We start from the raw sequence: 17,289 nt of genomic DNA, 5'->3' as shown, positions 1-17,289 counted from the left end.
AGGTGTGGTAGATTAGAGTCAAAATATAAAGCCGGGAGCCTGCGTTTTGTGTGGATGGTCTGAGACACTGTAGGAGGCAGCAACGGACCTGGCAGGCTGCAAGAGAGAGCAAATTTCCAGGCAAAGGGATCATGGTGCTGCCAGTAAGGAATTGAGCTAGATTTCAGCTAAATGAAACAAAACCAGGAGCCACAGCCTGCTGCAAAGATGAAGTGGGTAAGGATGAGTGCAGTTGTACAAACTTTGCTCTGTCTGACCTAGGTTCCTATACCTGACCTTTATGCACTGTTAGATACGACATTAATAACACTAGTCATGTCTAATAAAACCTGACTCTGTATGTGTATATGGTTGGGGTGAGGATTAAGGTCTTTTAATTAGGATGTGTGCACCTCATTACAAGAAAAAATTCTCGGGATCCCTCACAAAGATGAGCTGAGAACAGCTCGGTACAGCTGCTGTCTCGGATGCCGTATTTGACCAGCTGGAGGGTGCAAAGGCACAAAATGTGGGCCAATTGCCCTTGTATCAGGGTGTGGTCATCAAGGAGTTTCAGCCTCGTTCATTCACAGCATATTTGCTGCAGTGCAAAAATGTGCTTTGGAACTCAGACATGCAAATTGTACAGAGAGCAGCGAGAAATAAGGGGGAAGGTAAAGGACTGACTGGGAAATAGAATCCAGCTGAGGTTGAAGGGATTATGATATGGCAGAAACAGATATTGCTGAATGTATTGTTCACTGTCTTGGTTTGACTGTGTCAGTGTGAGTGGAAAGGCTTTGGAGAGGTGCTGCAAGGTAAAACTTTTTCTGCTAAGTGTCTAACAGGCGAAGTGTCTAGAAAAAGCCGACAGTACAGTCTATAAACAACAAGCAAACACATCCATAACTTTGCTCCTTCATCGTATTAAACTCTGAACGTACAAAAAACATTTTCCCCCAGAAGAGTACTCTAAACCTCTCCTGTTGATTTATTTCTAATCTCTACTGATTTTTCACAAGTAATTTTATAGCAAGGTATCTGGTGTAAAGGTGATTAGAAAACCAAAACCTGTGTTTGGAATAGAAAGCTAAGCGTGTCACTGTGTTACTACAAGCAAACTGTTAGTTCAGTTAGTTGCCTTTTGTCAATCAATTGCAACCTGGTAGGTGGATGCAACAGTATGGTATTGCTGGTGGTTATTCTAAGGTTGTTTTGCTTTACCTCATTCTTCCTTCTCTTTCTCTGCCTTGTAGCATGCACTTAATTCAGGTGGACTCTGTTCAGCGATGGATGGAAGATTTGAAGTTGATGACAGACTGTGAATGTATGTGTATTCTCCAGTCCAAGCCAATCAGCATTGAGAAGGATGAACAAAGTGAACTTATCCTTTCCTCACAATATAGTGCGTGTGATAATTTGCAGCTGCTATTAAAAAGAGCTTGGATCATAAGCACAGAGTTGACCAAGATTGCTCAAAAGCTGGAGAAGAACAGATGGCAGAGAGTCCACAGCATGACAGTAAGAGTCAACTGCCACGTGCGTTCAATGATAAATGAATACAATACGTTCACCAGGAATTCCTCAGAAGAAACGCATCAGGTAGATGCCTTACTTGATGCCAAGTTTGTCTTGCTTAATATTTTAATTATAATAATTAAAACTTACTTTAAACAATCTGTAAGAAATTCTTATGTACTGATACTGGTCCCTTGTTTAAGACTTTCTAATGCCTTTTCAGTGATGGAAATATGCCTGACTCATTTTGAGTCTTATTTTATCATAGCCCTGATTCTGAATGTTAATAATGTTGACAAATTACATTAAAAAAAGTTTTGGTTTTGAACACTACTGGACTAAAGTAATTAGATACCCCACCTGTGAGTTCCTTTGCGCTTAAGATGTAGAAAATACTACTTTTATTTTGACTTCAGTTTTATCTTTACTCTTCTCGTTCAGGAAAGCACAAAAAGGGTGTCCATAAGAAATATATTTCTGGAGGATTTTCACCAAATTATCATAAACATTATTTGTTTTTAAAAAGCAATTGTGTGTATGGATATTGCTTTAAAACTGATTTCTCTTTCTTTCTTTGCAGTTTGAAAAACTTTTAATAGACAAGTGTTCAGAATTTACAGCATTCACAGAAAGGTAATTTAAATTTTCTAGTTGAAATATTCATTTGGCTGTTTCATTATGTGTAGAATTTCTAATGAGAAGCACAAATCCACTAACACCTTCAAATGTTTGAACCAGGTCCCTGCAGCTCTGAAAGGCTTTCTAAATGTTAGCCTCTGGTGGGTGAACGGAGTTGCTTTTATCTAAACTGCGTCCTAATGAAAGATGAGATCTGCTGTCACACAAAGAGCCTGACATAGACACAAAGCTGTAGGCAAGTGCAGTTTTGAGAGCTTTTAGACATCAAGGGAGAAAGTCTGGCTCTAATGATATCAGTGACAGAATTCCCTTCAAGTTCTGTGGAGCCAAGATTTCAGCTGTTGTGAAAACTTGCATGTTGTGAGGCTGTCGTACTACATGTTCTTATATGTATGTGTCCGTGTATTAGTAAATCAAATCAAAATAAATACACATTCCTTTAAATTGCAGTTGTAGGTTTACTCAGCTCCATGCACTCCAGAACGCTGAGACTGGAAAACGGGAATCCTTTTATAATTCTTCTTCTTATATTTCCCCTGCCTAACGTAAGTTAGGAACCGTTTTCTCCAGCACAGTTCAATCCATCTTCTTCAATTTACTTTAAACACTGTGGGAGTCATTCTGCTTGGGGGATCATAAGGGAAAAAGGTACCATCTAGTTACAAGGAAAGACCGTTTCTTGAGCACTATTGCTTTTTGCCAAACTCACACAGCTCAGACATTACTTTTATATTCTACTATGAGACACACTGATTTAATGAGAGCTCTGATCTCATAGCGTCTGCCCCAAATCAGCCCTCTCTCTCCTTGTCTTTTTGATTAAAAAGTGTCTCCTTGTAGGTGGAGACACTGATCAACCAAACTGTATCTTCCATAACAGTGGCCTGCAAGTGTTTAAAATCAATGCATTTCTGTGAGGAAGTATTAGTTATTTCATTTGAATTGTATGAATTTTTCCATCTTTATCTCATTTCTTCAGTTACAGCCAAATATCACTGGTTACAGGATAGTTATACAAACTCTGTAAAGCTGCTGTATGCAATCTTTCTGCATAGAAGGCTGAATGTTACGTTTAAGTATGCTGTTTAAATTTAAATGAACTTTACTCATCTGGACACAAATTCCTTTTGGGTCCTTACCTTGCTATCATTAAACTATGGTAAAGAAGGTAAAGAAATGAAAATTATTGAAAACGCTTCGATCATGAAAGATGGATGGATATACACAGCAGCAGTCAAAATGCAGGCATTCCAGAGCAACTGTAACTATTAGCATAAGTGTAAAATGGCAGAGTTACACTGGTATAAGCAAGCAGCATTTGCAGCAAAATTTGTCTTGCAGTCTGTGAAGTGAATTGTGATTCTTTGATGTTATACTTCCTATGTGTAGACAAAGCTTTGATTAAAGTCTGGTATGATGCTAATGGCATAAAGACAGTGTCCTTGCGAACAGTTGAATTCCCATTATATCCTCATTATTAACACAGAGCTCATCTATTGGCAATCAGCTTGATCAAACAATAGTTGTCTGTTGCATCTTTTTTCCTTCATCCCTTTCCTTTCTCTTTCTTTTCAGATGTGTACAAACTGAAGATGAAGAGATACTGAAGTCCATGAAATCCTGTGTTAATGAAACGCTCACTACCATTGCTCAGTATTTTGGCCAGCTGATAGAGCTGGTTTTAACACATGAGGCACAGGTTAGTTTACAGTGTGTGTGTTTGTTTGTTTGTTTTTAAAAAGAGTCTTTAAAAATTTTTGAATCTTGAGGGAGACCATCCATTAAGAGGAGAATTAGAATTACAGCTCTCAATTTTCAGTGAACTTATGATCAGTAATTCAAAGATTTTGCAGAGACTTAGATGTTTGTATTGTCAAACTCTGCAATAACCTCAAATCTCAAACAAAATGATCTTCTGGCTCACTAAGTTACTTTTCCTATAGACCTCCTTCATTGCAAGGCATCTGATTTCTGGACAATGTCTTGTTAATGAGACCTTTGGACACGTTTTGTCTTCCTTTCATATAGACTGCTTTCCTTTAGAAACCTTGAAAAAAGTCTCTCTTTCTTTCAATGATTCTCACTAAAAGCTGAAGTTTTTAGAAGATGTACACATAGCAAGTATATCATTATAGCACACATTTTAACCAGTGTATGTCTTAGACTCTAGGAAGTAATGATAAAATACAGTGTTTTGTACAGGTTATACGTGTGTGTAATCTTCCAGAAACACTGCTGTATCATTGCAGGAATGATGTACGTTTTTCAGTGGTGATTAAATGTAGACAAATACACTGAGTAATTAGGTTGATACTATACATGTAGTGATTTTTTTTCCATTAGACCATTCTTGAAATAGTAGCAACTTGCAAGTCTGACCAATCTATCTTTATTTACACTGGTTTCTTTCTTGACATCTCATTAGAAATCCCTTTGCATCCTCTAATCTTCCTCAAATAAAAAAATCCCAAATATAATTATGCTCAGTTAATTTGTGCATATTTTAGAGGTGATGTTATGCTGAAATTTTGTGTTGTCCCTGCAGAAAAAGAAGGAATTAGGGCGTAGTGAAGAGGAAATACTTAACTAGTATTTACTATAGTGCTAAAACAAAATTAATGCGTGGTATTGGTTAAATTCTAATATTCCTTGATGCATTAAGATAGCAAAAAAATGTTGTGACTCTTTGAGAAACATCCCTTATAGTTTCAAAAGATTATTTCTAAGAGGTAGAATCTTCAGAATACATTTGCAGAATTACAGTCAAACTAAAAAGCTACTTGCTAAAGCACTTTGGTTAGGATTTATGAGAACTACAGGAAATGCCAGATGAGTTGAAGAGTGTAAATAATCTTGCATATTGCAAATTCAGTGAGTAGGTTGTGGTTGTTTTGATATAATTTATAATCTGAAGAGCAATTTCTTATTGCTAATATGATACACCTGAAATCCTAGTATCTTTTTTTTTTTTTAAGGGAGCAGAATTAATTGCTCTGCATCATCTTGTGTGTACTTGTGTGGCTGAAGACTTGGATTAGAGGTCATTAATAAAAACATTTTGAATAACAGTTTTCTGAGCCATGCAGTCGGACTGCGTGCCCACTTCTGCCATACAACCAAGTTGTCTGTGGGTAGCTTAGTGCTCTGGAATAGACCGAGTGTCTGTGTGAGAGGCTAGAACTCTCAGCTTGAGTGGTGTACTCAAGAACTCTCTTTTCTAATCAGTGTATCAGGATTTTATTCAGGAATTCTGTCAATGTGCAATGACACACATGCAAAAGCAAGATAACTGCTTACAAAGATAAAAATACTTAACCTACTTCGTACATTGGAGAAATCAACTATATTTCTCTGTAAGAAATAGGAATAAATATTTCTCTATTCCCTGTATTAGTCAATGACATTTTCTGTGTAGACTGGGAACAGTGATGAATCCAGAGCCTTAGAAAGTAGTGTTAGAAAGGATATAGCAACATTCCTTATAAATAAAGCGGGAATCTTGTATCACCTTATGATACAGCTTCTACACTAAGACAATTAAGTTACCTTCTGAAAATTTTAGTTCAGTCCCAGGCCAAACACATTACTCATCTACTCAATAGCTGAAGAGTTCTTCATCGAATATTCTCACACACCTACCTGTTTTTTTTACTCTATTTATATTTATCTATTAAAATGCAATAATAAATATGTTACAATGTTATAAGCATGACTCCTGCCCATGTTTTTTTTCCTTTCTCTGGGTTAGAAACACGATGTTATGGATTAAATGAACCAGACTTTCTAGTCCGTCTTATCTTTAAATATAACATTAATGTTTTTCATTGAAAGTAAATTATGTTTATTATCTTATGTCACACAGAACCTGCTGAGACAAATAGAATTGTCGGATAGTGTGTGCATCACTGAGTCAGCAATTAGTAGTTTATTCAGCCTTACCCAGGAAGGTGCTCATCTGTGCCGTATCATAGCTAAGGTAAGGGGATGTATGAATTAATCCAAAGTAAACTAGTAATACAAGTGAGTTATTTTACTTAACTTAACACAGTAGTGGTTGTGAGTTTTGAAATGTACCATATGAGATGAAATTGTGTATTTCAGGAGGCAAATAATCTAGGTTAAAGAACAAAAAAATTTACTCTGAGAAACTGTTTTTATCTTTTGCTGCTTTTGCAAGCCTTGCTCTGCAGAGTTTATTACCACAATTATCCTATTAGATTTTTTTTTTAAAAAAAGGGCTGCAACCCCCCAAATCTGTAATTTAATAAAGCTCAATGCCTGTGAAAGCAACTGCAGTAGGATAGTATGCTCCAACAGGCTTCTGGGCACTGATTCAACTACAGTTGTCTTTGTGCCACCTGATGCATTACTATTCCCTTCAGCATCCTGGGCATCTTTTTAGTGTCTTTCCTGACAGTGCTTTTTAAGTACAAGCCACATAAGTGGAGAGAAACTTTACAACTGGCCATGCATATGACTGATTATGCAGAGAAACAGCAAGACCTCTTCAGCTGTGTGTACAGAGGAGGTTAGAGATATTATTAAAGATGTAATTTTAGAAAGACTTTGCATCCACTGTTTTCCTTTTACAGAGGAACTTCATTACAGTTACTTCTGAGAGTTTGTGTTCTCATTTACTGAGTAGTTGATGCTAACTTTTGGTAGAAATGAATCATTCTGCCAAGATCAATGATACAGGCAATCTCTGCAGAGTTTGCATCTTTGAGGGCTCTTGGATCTTGAAAAAGTGAGAAAGGCAGGGCATTATGTGAGGTTAGGATAGAATAATCACAACTGCAGTGTATATAGAAAGAAGAAAACGTCCTTTCCCACTTTCAGCTTCTGGAGTGTTGTGCCAATCCCTTGTCCTACTCAGAGATGAGGTTAAACACAAGCATTTAATTCATTTAACTTCTGATCTGCCTTTAAATGGATGTTTGCACCGTAAAAGCTACTGCTTTGTTCTGAAGGCTGTGAATGAAGTAGACTGATAAATATGTAGTAGATCCTGGCAACAGCTTGAGAGTTTTGATTTTTTTTCTAAATTAGTATTTGAGCTCCACTCAGTGGTATCCAAAAACAATGTTAAAATTTTGAGTATCGAGGAAGGTGCAGAACTAACAAATTGAGGAAAATTGGTCTTGTGCTTTTTATTACTGTGTGAATTCTGTAACAGATTAATTTAGTGAAAATGAAGTCTGACCTTCCATAAATCACTAAATTAATTTATTGCTAAAACCTGAATGTGTCATAGGTTTACAGCTGAGGAAATGTATCCCCTTATGCAAAGAACCTTAAGTGGCATTTGATTGCCAAATTACATTGGTGATTGCATCACCTGTCCTATGTGTCTCTTTCCTCTGTGCACTGTGAAATACATTTGTCCCGACTTGCCGTCATCCTTCACCCTCTGTATGGCCACAGTTATCTGCATCAGTGAGCAAGGTGGCAGAGGAATCATAACAGACCACAATTTTGATTTCAGTCTCTTGAGTAGTTAGCTATGGCAGTGAAAGTCCAGGGAGATTTGAGGGGAAAAAACCCCACCAACTCCCTCTCCTAAAATCGTGGAACTGCACTTACTCATTAAGAGGGTGAGAATTGATTCAATTTTTGCAAAGATCTCAAAACCTCTGACAGATAAAGAAGTTCTCTTGAGAGTTGTCGTGTTATACTTGGTAAAAACTAGCCAGAGAATTGGAATGTTTGTTCTTAGTTAAAGCAAAACTCAACAAATTTCTTCACGTTATCTTGAAGTCTTACTCTCCATGACCACATGTGATCTTGTGGAACACAGCATTTTTCCTGTCACAAGTTATAAATTACTACTGTAAAGCACACCAAAATCTTGGACATGCAAAAAGAGAACCATAGTAATGTTGTAAAGCTTACAATGTTGCAGGAATTGGTTTCTCACTTTCTGTTCTGATAAGAGTTTGTCTTTTATCTCCGTCTCTCTCCTCCATTGCTAATACTTCACCAAAATTTAAAAAGGTTTTGAAATGCCAACCTGCCATGTTGAAGTGTCACCTATAATTTTATTCTACCTGGAGGCATTCTTCTACTTTTTGGGGTTTTTTTTTTTAGCATGTAACTTTGCAAATCTGTTGTGAAAGAGTCATGTTGCTGACTCACCCTGGCAACCAGCTAGTCGTTCTCACTAGCTGTCAGAAGTATGAAGACTAAGATCTTTAACACAAGTGAGTAGTAGTAAGGACAAGATAAGAAATGAAGAGAGAAAGCCTAAATAATAATAATTATTATTATTATTATTGAATTCTGAGCTAATAGAATAAGCAATGTTGAGCTTTGAATGAGTTTTGAACCATAATATATAGTGTTCATCTACCAGTATCTAGGCTGGTGCAACTTAATGGAAAATTCACCAGTTTAGATAATGTTAAAAGCAAAAAGGAAAATGAGGAAAGAATGAGCAAAGTGGAGTATTTGTTGCAACTACAAAGGAAATGTTTCAGTCACGTTTCTGTCTGCAGATCAGTTTCCTACATTTGGAACCAAATGTTGCTAAAATACTCCTCTGTCAAGTCTAATGATACATACTTCAGCATCCAACAATAGGACTAAGTTGCTGTATCATTGTCTGGGGTTGCATTGCAGGGATGCATTCACAAAAGTTTTCTTTTATTACATTATATTTATTATTTTGATCCTGGGATCATTCATATTAAATGTTGTAAATTAGTCTTTGTTGTTAAAACTCTGCCTTTGTGTTCCGAGAGCATAAGGAGACACTAAAAACCAGAAACTACAAATTTTGAGTGGACTTGAGCAACTGTCAAAAATTAGCATTACTTGAAGTAGACTAGTTCTAAATTGACTTGGCTTTATAACAACAAGAAGAATCAGTAAAAATCAGTTCCAGAGTTACAATAGATAAATGCTGGGACATAGAGTGATAAAGAAAAAAAGTCTTTGTGAATAAATTCATTTCACTGATAATAAATACCAACTGTATTGAACTAGGTGCTATAATAATAGTCTCCCAAAAGAGAGAGGCAAAAATGAAGATAATGAAGATACATCTGGTATATCTTGGCCTTACCGTCTTTGTATATCAGTTCCATTTCCAGCAAGTATTTATTATGAAGATTTATTTGGAGATCATCTTTCAAGCTAATTATAAAAGTTCTCCTCCATCATGAGGAAAGCCTTGATGAGAATTCACTGCACTTTGAGTCGTTTCAGGCTGAAACTGAAAAATATTACACCTTAGAGTCGGGTGCCTTTTCTCTCCCCTCTTTATTCGTTCAAATCACTGTGCACAGTGGGGCTTTTTATACTTATGACCTCCTTCACATGCTTTTTGTGATTTTATTTCAGGTGATTTTGTTATCTACTGCTAGCCCTTCTGAACAACATCTCAGGGATATCTCCACAAAATTGAATTCCTGTTAGTTCAACATAGGAGAGAAGTAGGTCATCAAGTAGTAAAGGAAGTTCTCCTCTCTTTCAGATACTGCTTCACAGAGTATGTGAAGCTTGTCCCAGATGAAACTTGAATTACAGTAAGAGCAGCGTTTCGTGTGTTGTTTGGTCAAAAACTGGAAATGAAAAAAAAAATCTACAAAGGATAAATAAAAGCACGCTTTAGACATATTGGGAGCTTTTGGAAAGGTGCAAGTTCATCTCCAAAGCAAGTGCTGTTAAGTTTCTTTGACTGAATGGTACTGTTTACTCATTTGACCAATTTATGTGCATCCCTGTTAGACAGTTTTGTCATCATTGCAAAAGATAAAGGGGACAAATCTTGAAAAAGGTGAATAAATTCTGAGGAATGCTGAGATTCTAGTGAGAGGCATGTTTTTGACAACCCACAGAATAAGACTCAGTATTTCCTACTTATTCCATATTTCACTTACAGGTCTCTAAGTTCATTACTCATGATCAATATTTTACAGCTTGGTAATGGCACACAGGGCACAAAATAAAGAGTTCGGATCTCCTCCTGACAAATGCAGTGATAAATCACCTCCTGTCCGTCAGAGGAAAAAGCAGGGCACCTATCTGTCGTATATGTGCCAGCTTTACTTGAGCTCGACTAGTGTTGTTCATAAACTTCTGCGTATTATGACTGAAGCAGAGCATTGGATCATCTCCAATTCTGCTGAACTGTGGGGAATTTCAAACCGATAATAAAATAAAAAAATCCCATTTACCTTAGGTTTGGGGACAACACTGTAATAGCTTTTTTTCCTGTATTTTTTCATAGATAATTTAGTTACTGCTTGGGTGAAATATCAATATCCTTTTGTGGAAGGAAAAATACAACTGAAACTTTTTTTTGTTGGTGTACTGCGTCTTTTTTATTTTAAAGGTTCAGAAATGTCTTTCTGCATTTGACTATCTATAGTAGTACGATATAAAATAACTCATACAGATATATGTGCAATTCTTAAAATTCCAGAAATAAATTTTTCTCTCAGTAAGCCTGCTGTTTTCACTGATGCCACAGAAACTACATATACATGTGCAAAGACATTATATAAAACTTCTATCTTGAAAATATATTGAGTTGTTAATTTTAATTCTAATTTTCTTATAAATTGGCACATATTTTTGTTAGACTGAACAGATAGCTTTGCTTGCTCTATTATTCTCTGTTCTATTCCAGCAGAACTAGTATAAAAATACAGAATTCTGAAAATGAGTGAAGTCTGAATTGTAGTCCAGAGGTTTTATGCAAGTAGAACCTTGTGATAGTTTGATGTGTGGGGGGGTGTTCTGGTGGCAGGAGAGGGGATTTGCTCCCTGTGCCACCAGATCTGAGTCCCATCCCCCTCGGGGGGGGGGGTTGAGCCAAATTGGCGCCTCTGCGAATTGCCCTATTTAAGCTGAGACAAAGGGACGGGAAAAGGTTCCTTTTGCCCAGGAGCGAGGAGAAGGGAGGAGGGCGCTGCCCTCGCTCTCGGCTGGGCGGCTGCCTGGGCTGGGCTGGTGCCACGTGTTCAAGATGGCGCCGACAGGGCCGCATGGGGGACTCGGGAAGCGCCCCGCTCCCGGGGTGCTCGCTGGGTCGAGTTCCCCCAGAGAGGACTAAGATCTAAGAGAAACGGCCACACCTACACCAGGTCAGTCAAGATGGAGCAGGAGGAGGTGTGCTGGAGCTGAAGTTTCCCTGCAATCAGTAGTGAGCTGGCAGGCGGCCCCCCTGCAACCAAGATAGACTCGGCGGAGCAGAGACCCACTCGCGGCCCGTGGAGAAGCCCACGTTGGGGAAAGAGATGCCTGAGCCTAGGAGAGGTTGTGGAGCATGGGGATGCATGACCAGGTACTGTTAATAATGGGGCATGGGATGCACGACGAGGTTGTGAGGCATCTAGAGTTCGTGGGACGACCCACGCCGGAGTGAGTGGCTACAGCTCCCTAAGAATCCGAGACTGTGGTGAAGCCCGCATTGGAGTAATCCGATGGGGAAGGGTTGCATCCTGCGGGTAGGACTCAGCCTGAGAGAAGTTTGTGGATTTTCCTCGTGAGTAGGGGATCCACTGGAGCAAGGGAAAAATGGTGTAAAGATTCCTCCTCCTCCTTTAAGAAAGGAGCGGCAGTAACAACATGGATGAACTGACCTGCACTCCCCATTCCCTGTCCCCCTGTGCCGTGGGGGGGAGGTAGAGCCAGGAACGAAAGGAGAAAGGAGGTGGGGAGGTGTTGTTTTAAGATCTGGCCTTCTTTACTCTTTATCCTCTCAAGTAACCAGTTTTGTTCCCTTTTGTCTTTGTTTAAGCAACTGTTAATAAGTTGTTTTGTTTTAAGAAAAAGCCTGAGTCATGTTTTGCCTGAGCCCATGGTTGGTGGGTGCTCCCTCTCGGTTCTTGTCTCGACTCTCAGTTCCTTTTATTATAAAACCCCGACAAACCTGTTGAGCTTTCAAATACTACAAATGATTGAGGAGAAAAATATCATTTCTGTGAATCTGAAAAATATTTTTATATAGAGGCTACTGAAACAGGCTTAAAAAAGAAGGGTGTATATTACACTTGGTCCACGATTTCAACTATTTTTAATTTACTACTATAATCTGAATACTTTAGTCTGAGATTAGTATTTTAAATGCTTTCCTCTTCATTATATGTCTGCTTTTACATAATATGAGGCATCTGTAGTCTACCTGTTGGCATAACATTTTGAAATGTAGGACAATCCAAAAAAAAACCAAAAACCCATCACATGAAGTGCATATATTGTCTGTATTTATTTATGTCTTTCCTTTTATTATGGGAACATTGCTAACACTTATCTGTTTACAAGCTTTGTTGGAAACTATTATGGATAGCTACTGTAAGGATGCATAGTCACCAAATCTTTTTCATTATTGCCACATTTAAAGAAAAAAACGTAAGAACACAAATTTTACGTATTAGAGGATGAAGATATAGATTGTATCTGCATAGGACTTGACTCCTGTTTCTACGTTATTTTCAGTAGCTCTTCAACCATATGATTCTCTTTCATGTTTTCGCATTAAGTAAATATTGTATGGAGCTCAGAAATGTAGACAAATGGGAAATATATACTAACAAAAATCTGTTTTAAACTAATAGCATATGGTTGAACTGTCACTTAAATGTCATTCCAAGTGCTGCCTATTGATAATACTTTGTAATTTTCACATGAATGTCAAGTTTAATGTAAATTGTGCTTGTAATTGGTAAAAGCCAATCGCTTAAGTACACCTCCCACTGAGGCTATATTACTTTTTCATCACTTAGTGTATAAGCATTAATCAACTTGAGTTCTCTGTGTGAGCTTAACATCTTCTTTGTTGGTGTTGTGATGATAGGTAATTTGGATAAATTACTAAAGGAATCTGCCCCCCATCCCCACCTCATTTAAGTACTAGGGAAACATTCAGTGCTGCTTTTCTGATTTTTGCTTTTACTTTGCAGGAAGGAGGTGTAGTTGCTCTCTTTAAGATCTGTCGCCAGGATTCTTTCAGGTGCCTTTATCCCCAGACGCTGAGAACATTGGCATCCATTTGCTGTGTAGAGGAAGGGATGCATCAGCTGGAAAAGGTAGGCATTTCAGTATCCTTTACCAACTGCATCATAAAACACAGAAGTCCTGTCTTTAATCTCTTCTGGGAATTGATAACTTGGTGGTTGATACTGTGCTCCACAATATGCTCACTTTTCCTGTGCTGAACACGTCTTCAGTCTTTATAAAATTAGTCCTAGCAATAACGTAATCCTAATCAGTTGTTTGCACAAATAAGCTTTCTAAGTGGGGATAATTTTCATGAAGCATGTAAATGCGTTAGTGACTACGTCAAAAAACGTAGGGAAATTATATTTTCTGGACTCTGAAGTGTTTGTTTAGAAACTCCAATATTTTAAATGATCCTTAAAAGGTAGAAAGCTTTATACCTCTTTAAGTCCTTTCCTGACGCTCAGGTAGGGCACCTGCTTGTGGTACTGCAGTAACTTACGAGAGTTCTAAGTGCACAGAAAGAACTGAGATAGATACAGCAGCTAGCTAATAGAAAAACGTGTCTGCTAATCGGCGACAGGTCTCATAAAAGCCAATTTTAACTGGGATGGAAAATATCAAAACATTATCCAGTCAAAATTATATCAACTGCTTAGGCTCCATTCCTTTCTCACTCTTACTACGTACTGCTGTGTTTTGGAAAATGAACACTTCTGGTCACTAAATCATGATCTCATCCTTTGTATTTCATAAAACGGTCATCTTCCACAGCTGAATAATAGCCTCTTCAAGTTAATGATAAATGATTTCACTGCCACTTTATATTGACGTATCTTGTAATTTACTGCCCAGAATTCAAGCAAACTGTGACAGAACATCTGCAGCAAAAAACGAGTCTGAGCTTACAGTAAATGAAGATGACTTAAATTTTTTTTGACATAATGCTGGTTCAAAATGACACCAGAATCAGTCTAAAAGGATCTTCCATTATGTCCACTGTAACAGTGGAATTAATAGAGTTAGAAATGAAAAAGATTGATTCAACTCACCTGGTCCGATTCCTGGCAATGTCAACATGCATTTAATGTGGCCTGTGTCACAGCTGGTGAAACAGGAGTCCTAGAAAAAGTGATAATTGTGAAGCTCATATGTTGTTGATCTACTTTAATATTGGTCACAAGTAAAATTGCTTAGGGTAAACTTTGTCACAGTTAGGGTTGGAGTAGGGTTTAAAGGACTTAACTGACATTTCTACCACTGCTTTCAGTAGCTCATTTTTCACCTTGACCTTCAATTCTTAAATCACATCTTAGCAGAACCTAAGGCTGCAACATGAGGGGCTGGACGTTAATCCGTCTCACCTGACCGAACAGACAGGTTTGACAGAAGTATTTGGTTATCACTTTGTCAACTTCTTTGCCTAAAATTGTGTTGCTGAGGATCCATGTGTTATGTGGGTCCAGTACATGCCTGGCTTTCTGGTGGGAGAGAATGAGATATTTCATATATCAAAAGAAACAAAGACGTTTTCTCTGCAAGGAGGTTAATGTCCCTTCAAGCACTAATAGAGGTTAAACGACACAGGCTGGTACAATGCCTTGTCATCTGTAAACGATCTATCAGCTGGTAACAGCCCAGGTTTGTTAGTTTATAGAGCTAAGGAAGGATAGTAAACAAGAAAGTTTTACTACTTTTGTACACTCTTTTCATCCTTCTTGTACGCCTTTTTAGAAGCAATAAGATATTCTGACTATAAGGAAGCGATGGAAAGGGCATGGATCAGATGATCAGTATTTTGGTGTAAACAGCACTTCATTTTTTTTTATACTGTCTTCTTTAAATAAGAATGGTTTTTTTCCTTTTAAAATCTGAAGTACTCTTGCAAAGAACAAAAAAGAGGGTTAACAATATTAGCATTCCTATCATTACAGAAAGGGCAGCTTCTATTATCCAACTAAGTACCCGTGTGGTGGCGAAGCATTTAATTTGCTCTAATGTGAATATCATTATGCCACCTAGTGCATTAAAACATCAGTACAATTTGAACTTGATTTTTAATGACAGAAACTTCATTTCAAACAAATAAAGCTTGGCTTCCAAACAATTCAGATTAGGTAATTCAAGATAAAAAATAATTATAAACCCCCAAAATCCAAACAAACCCCACCTTCTTTATTTTTCGATTATATTTCACAACCATTAAGATGTTTAAAACATCACTTACAGCAATAAGAGCTATCATTTCCAATGGAACATTTGTCTGAGACATGAACTAAAAGGGTTCACTGTATGTGTTCTGCAGTAATTGCAATGCTTAATTTACTGAAGAAGTTTGGAATTTTATTTATTTATCCAACACTTTCTGATCTTGCCAATTCAGTAGCAATACAAGAAGGTAACAAGAACATCTGTGTTTATGTAGATGGTTATTTAGAAAGCAAGAAAGGAAGTCAGTAGTTCACAGGAAACAATCCAACTAGAGAGTATTTTAACATTTTTTTGTTGGGTTTTAAGATACCTGAATATTAGACTTTCTTTATAATTAGTGCAAATTTAATGTAAGTAATGCTGTACTGGGTTTAAACCATTTGTCTTGAGACAGTTTTTTGATTGCAATGTGGAAATACTGTCCTCGTTTACTTATGAAGGAGCTCATTCAGTGCTCATTTCTAAAGATTTCATAGATTTCATAGATTTCTAGGTTGGAAAAAGACCTTAGAGATCATCCAGTCCAACTGTCCCTAATTCCCCATTAAACCATATCCCTAAGTAGTTCATCCACCCTTTTCTTAAACACATCCAGGGATGGGGACTCAACCACCTCCCTGGGCAGCCTATTCCAGTGGCTGACAACCCTTTCAGAGAAGAAATTCTTTCAAACATCCAACCTGAACCTCCCCTGACTAAGCTTATACCCATTTCCTCTTATTCTATCACCCATCACCAATGTAAAGAGCCCTTCCCCCACCTCCCCACCATCCTTTCTCAAGTATTTGTAGGCCATAATCAGGTCTCCCCTCAGCCTCCTCTTCTCCAGGCTAAACAGCCCCAACTCCCTCAGCCGCTCCCCATAAGTTTTATTTTCCAGCCCCTTGACCAGTTTAGTCGCCCTTCTTTGGACCCGCTCCAGGATGGATAAAATTGCCTATTTTAAGCAAAAAGATTTTCCTTATTTAAAAAAAAAAAATAATTCTTGTTCTTCCCAGTCATGCATCTTTAAATCTGTATGCACTATTCTCTAACCAGCACACTTGAAAAAGCCATTATTACTTTTTCATCATCTTGATAAACAAGATGATCTCTATAATTAGTGACCAAGTAGTTGTTGCAATGACTAACTTTTACTCTTTTAGGCTGTATGTACAATATTGCAAAATCTGTGGGTTAAAACGCCAGTTTATAATAGCTATTATTTCACTTGCAAGTACTTTACTGACTTTTGAGTACATTGCTGTACATTGAACTACAGAGCTCCAGAAACTCAACAGTAACAAATTTGTCAGGCAATTAAAGTAGATAGGGAAGAAATAGTCTCATTTTGTGACTGAAGACTTCGTGTAAATCAATGTTGTTCTATGTAACCCATGCTCCACAAGCAGTAATCTTGGTGCTTCAAGCTGCTTATGGATATCTGGTTGTTTGGTAAACTTCAACTTCATAATCCACTGTGACACTAGCAGGCTTGAGACCGTTCTTTGGTCCAACTTCCCAACCAGTCCCACTTCAGACAGGAAGTGCAATCAGAATTTTCCTCCTTTGCATTATTCCTGTAGCTGCCTGTCCTTGTACCAAAGAGAGCTTTGTCATCTGTGTCTTGCGGCACTCGAGCATGCAAAGTTTTTAGGAGAAAGCTCACTGCGTTAGAAAGGATGGTTATTCTTGGTCTAAGCATTTCAGAGTTTATGCAGAGACAATATGAAACACAGGTAATAGCTAATACAGAAAATAGCTAAAATTGCTAAAACTAGAAGGAAAGTTTTTGGGAAACCAGAAAGGAGTATGGAGGGACGTAAGCATGACTGGAAACTGAAGAACAGTGTTAGCGCTGCACACGCAGGCTTGTTTGTGTACCTAGCCCTGAGGTTTAAGACACAATACAATGATGTAGAGGGAGACTGGTTCTCAACATAGATATTTGTTGAGGGTTCTAGAGGAAATAATGTCTTAATCTTCATGAGTGTGCTTTGAAAACTTAATTCACCTCAA

At 37.8% G+C, this 17,289-nt stretch overlaps 1 protein-coding gene across 1 annotated transcript in view; it reads left to right on the top strand.

Annotated features, from left to right (window-relative positions):
- Nucleotides 1-17,289, top strand: part of INSC (INSC spindle orientation adaptor protein) — a 103,322-nt gene that overhangs the window by 34,089 nt on the left and 51,944 nt on the right. The window contains exons 2-6 of the mRNA XM_086613505.1: nucleotides 1,236-1,581; nucleotides 2,078-2,130; nucleotides 3,712-3,835; nucleotides 5,999-6,112; nucleotides 13,044-13,169. Of these exons, the coding sequence (XP_086469631.1) occupies nucleotides 1,236-1,581; nucleotides 2,078-2,130; nucleotides 3,712-3,835; nucleotides 5,999-6,112; nucleotides 13,044-13,169 (763 nt within the window). The remainder of the gene's footprint in view (nucleotides 1-1,235; nucleotides 1,582-2,077; nucleotides 2,131-3,711; nucleotides 3,836-5,998; nucleotides 6,113-13,043; nucleotides 13,170-17,289) is intronic.

The sequence above is a fragment of the Tauraco erythrolophus genome, chromosome 6 (genome assembly GCF_009769465.1).
Source record: "Tauraco erythrolophus isolate bTauEry1 chromosome 6, bTauEry1.pri, whole genome shotgun sequence".
NCBI lineage: Eukaryota > Metazoa > Chordata > Aves > Musophagiformes > Musophagidae > Tauraco > Tauraco erythrolophus.
This window is presented reverse-complemented; position numbering and strand designations above follow the sequence as displayed.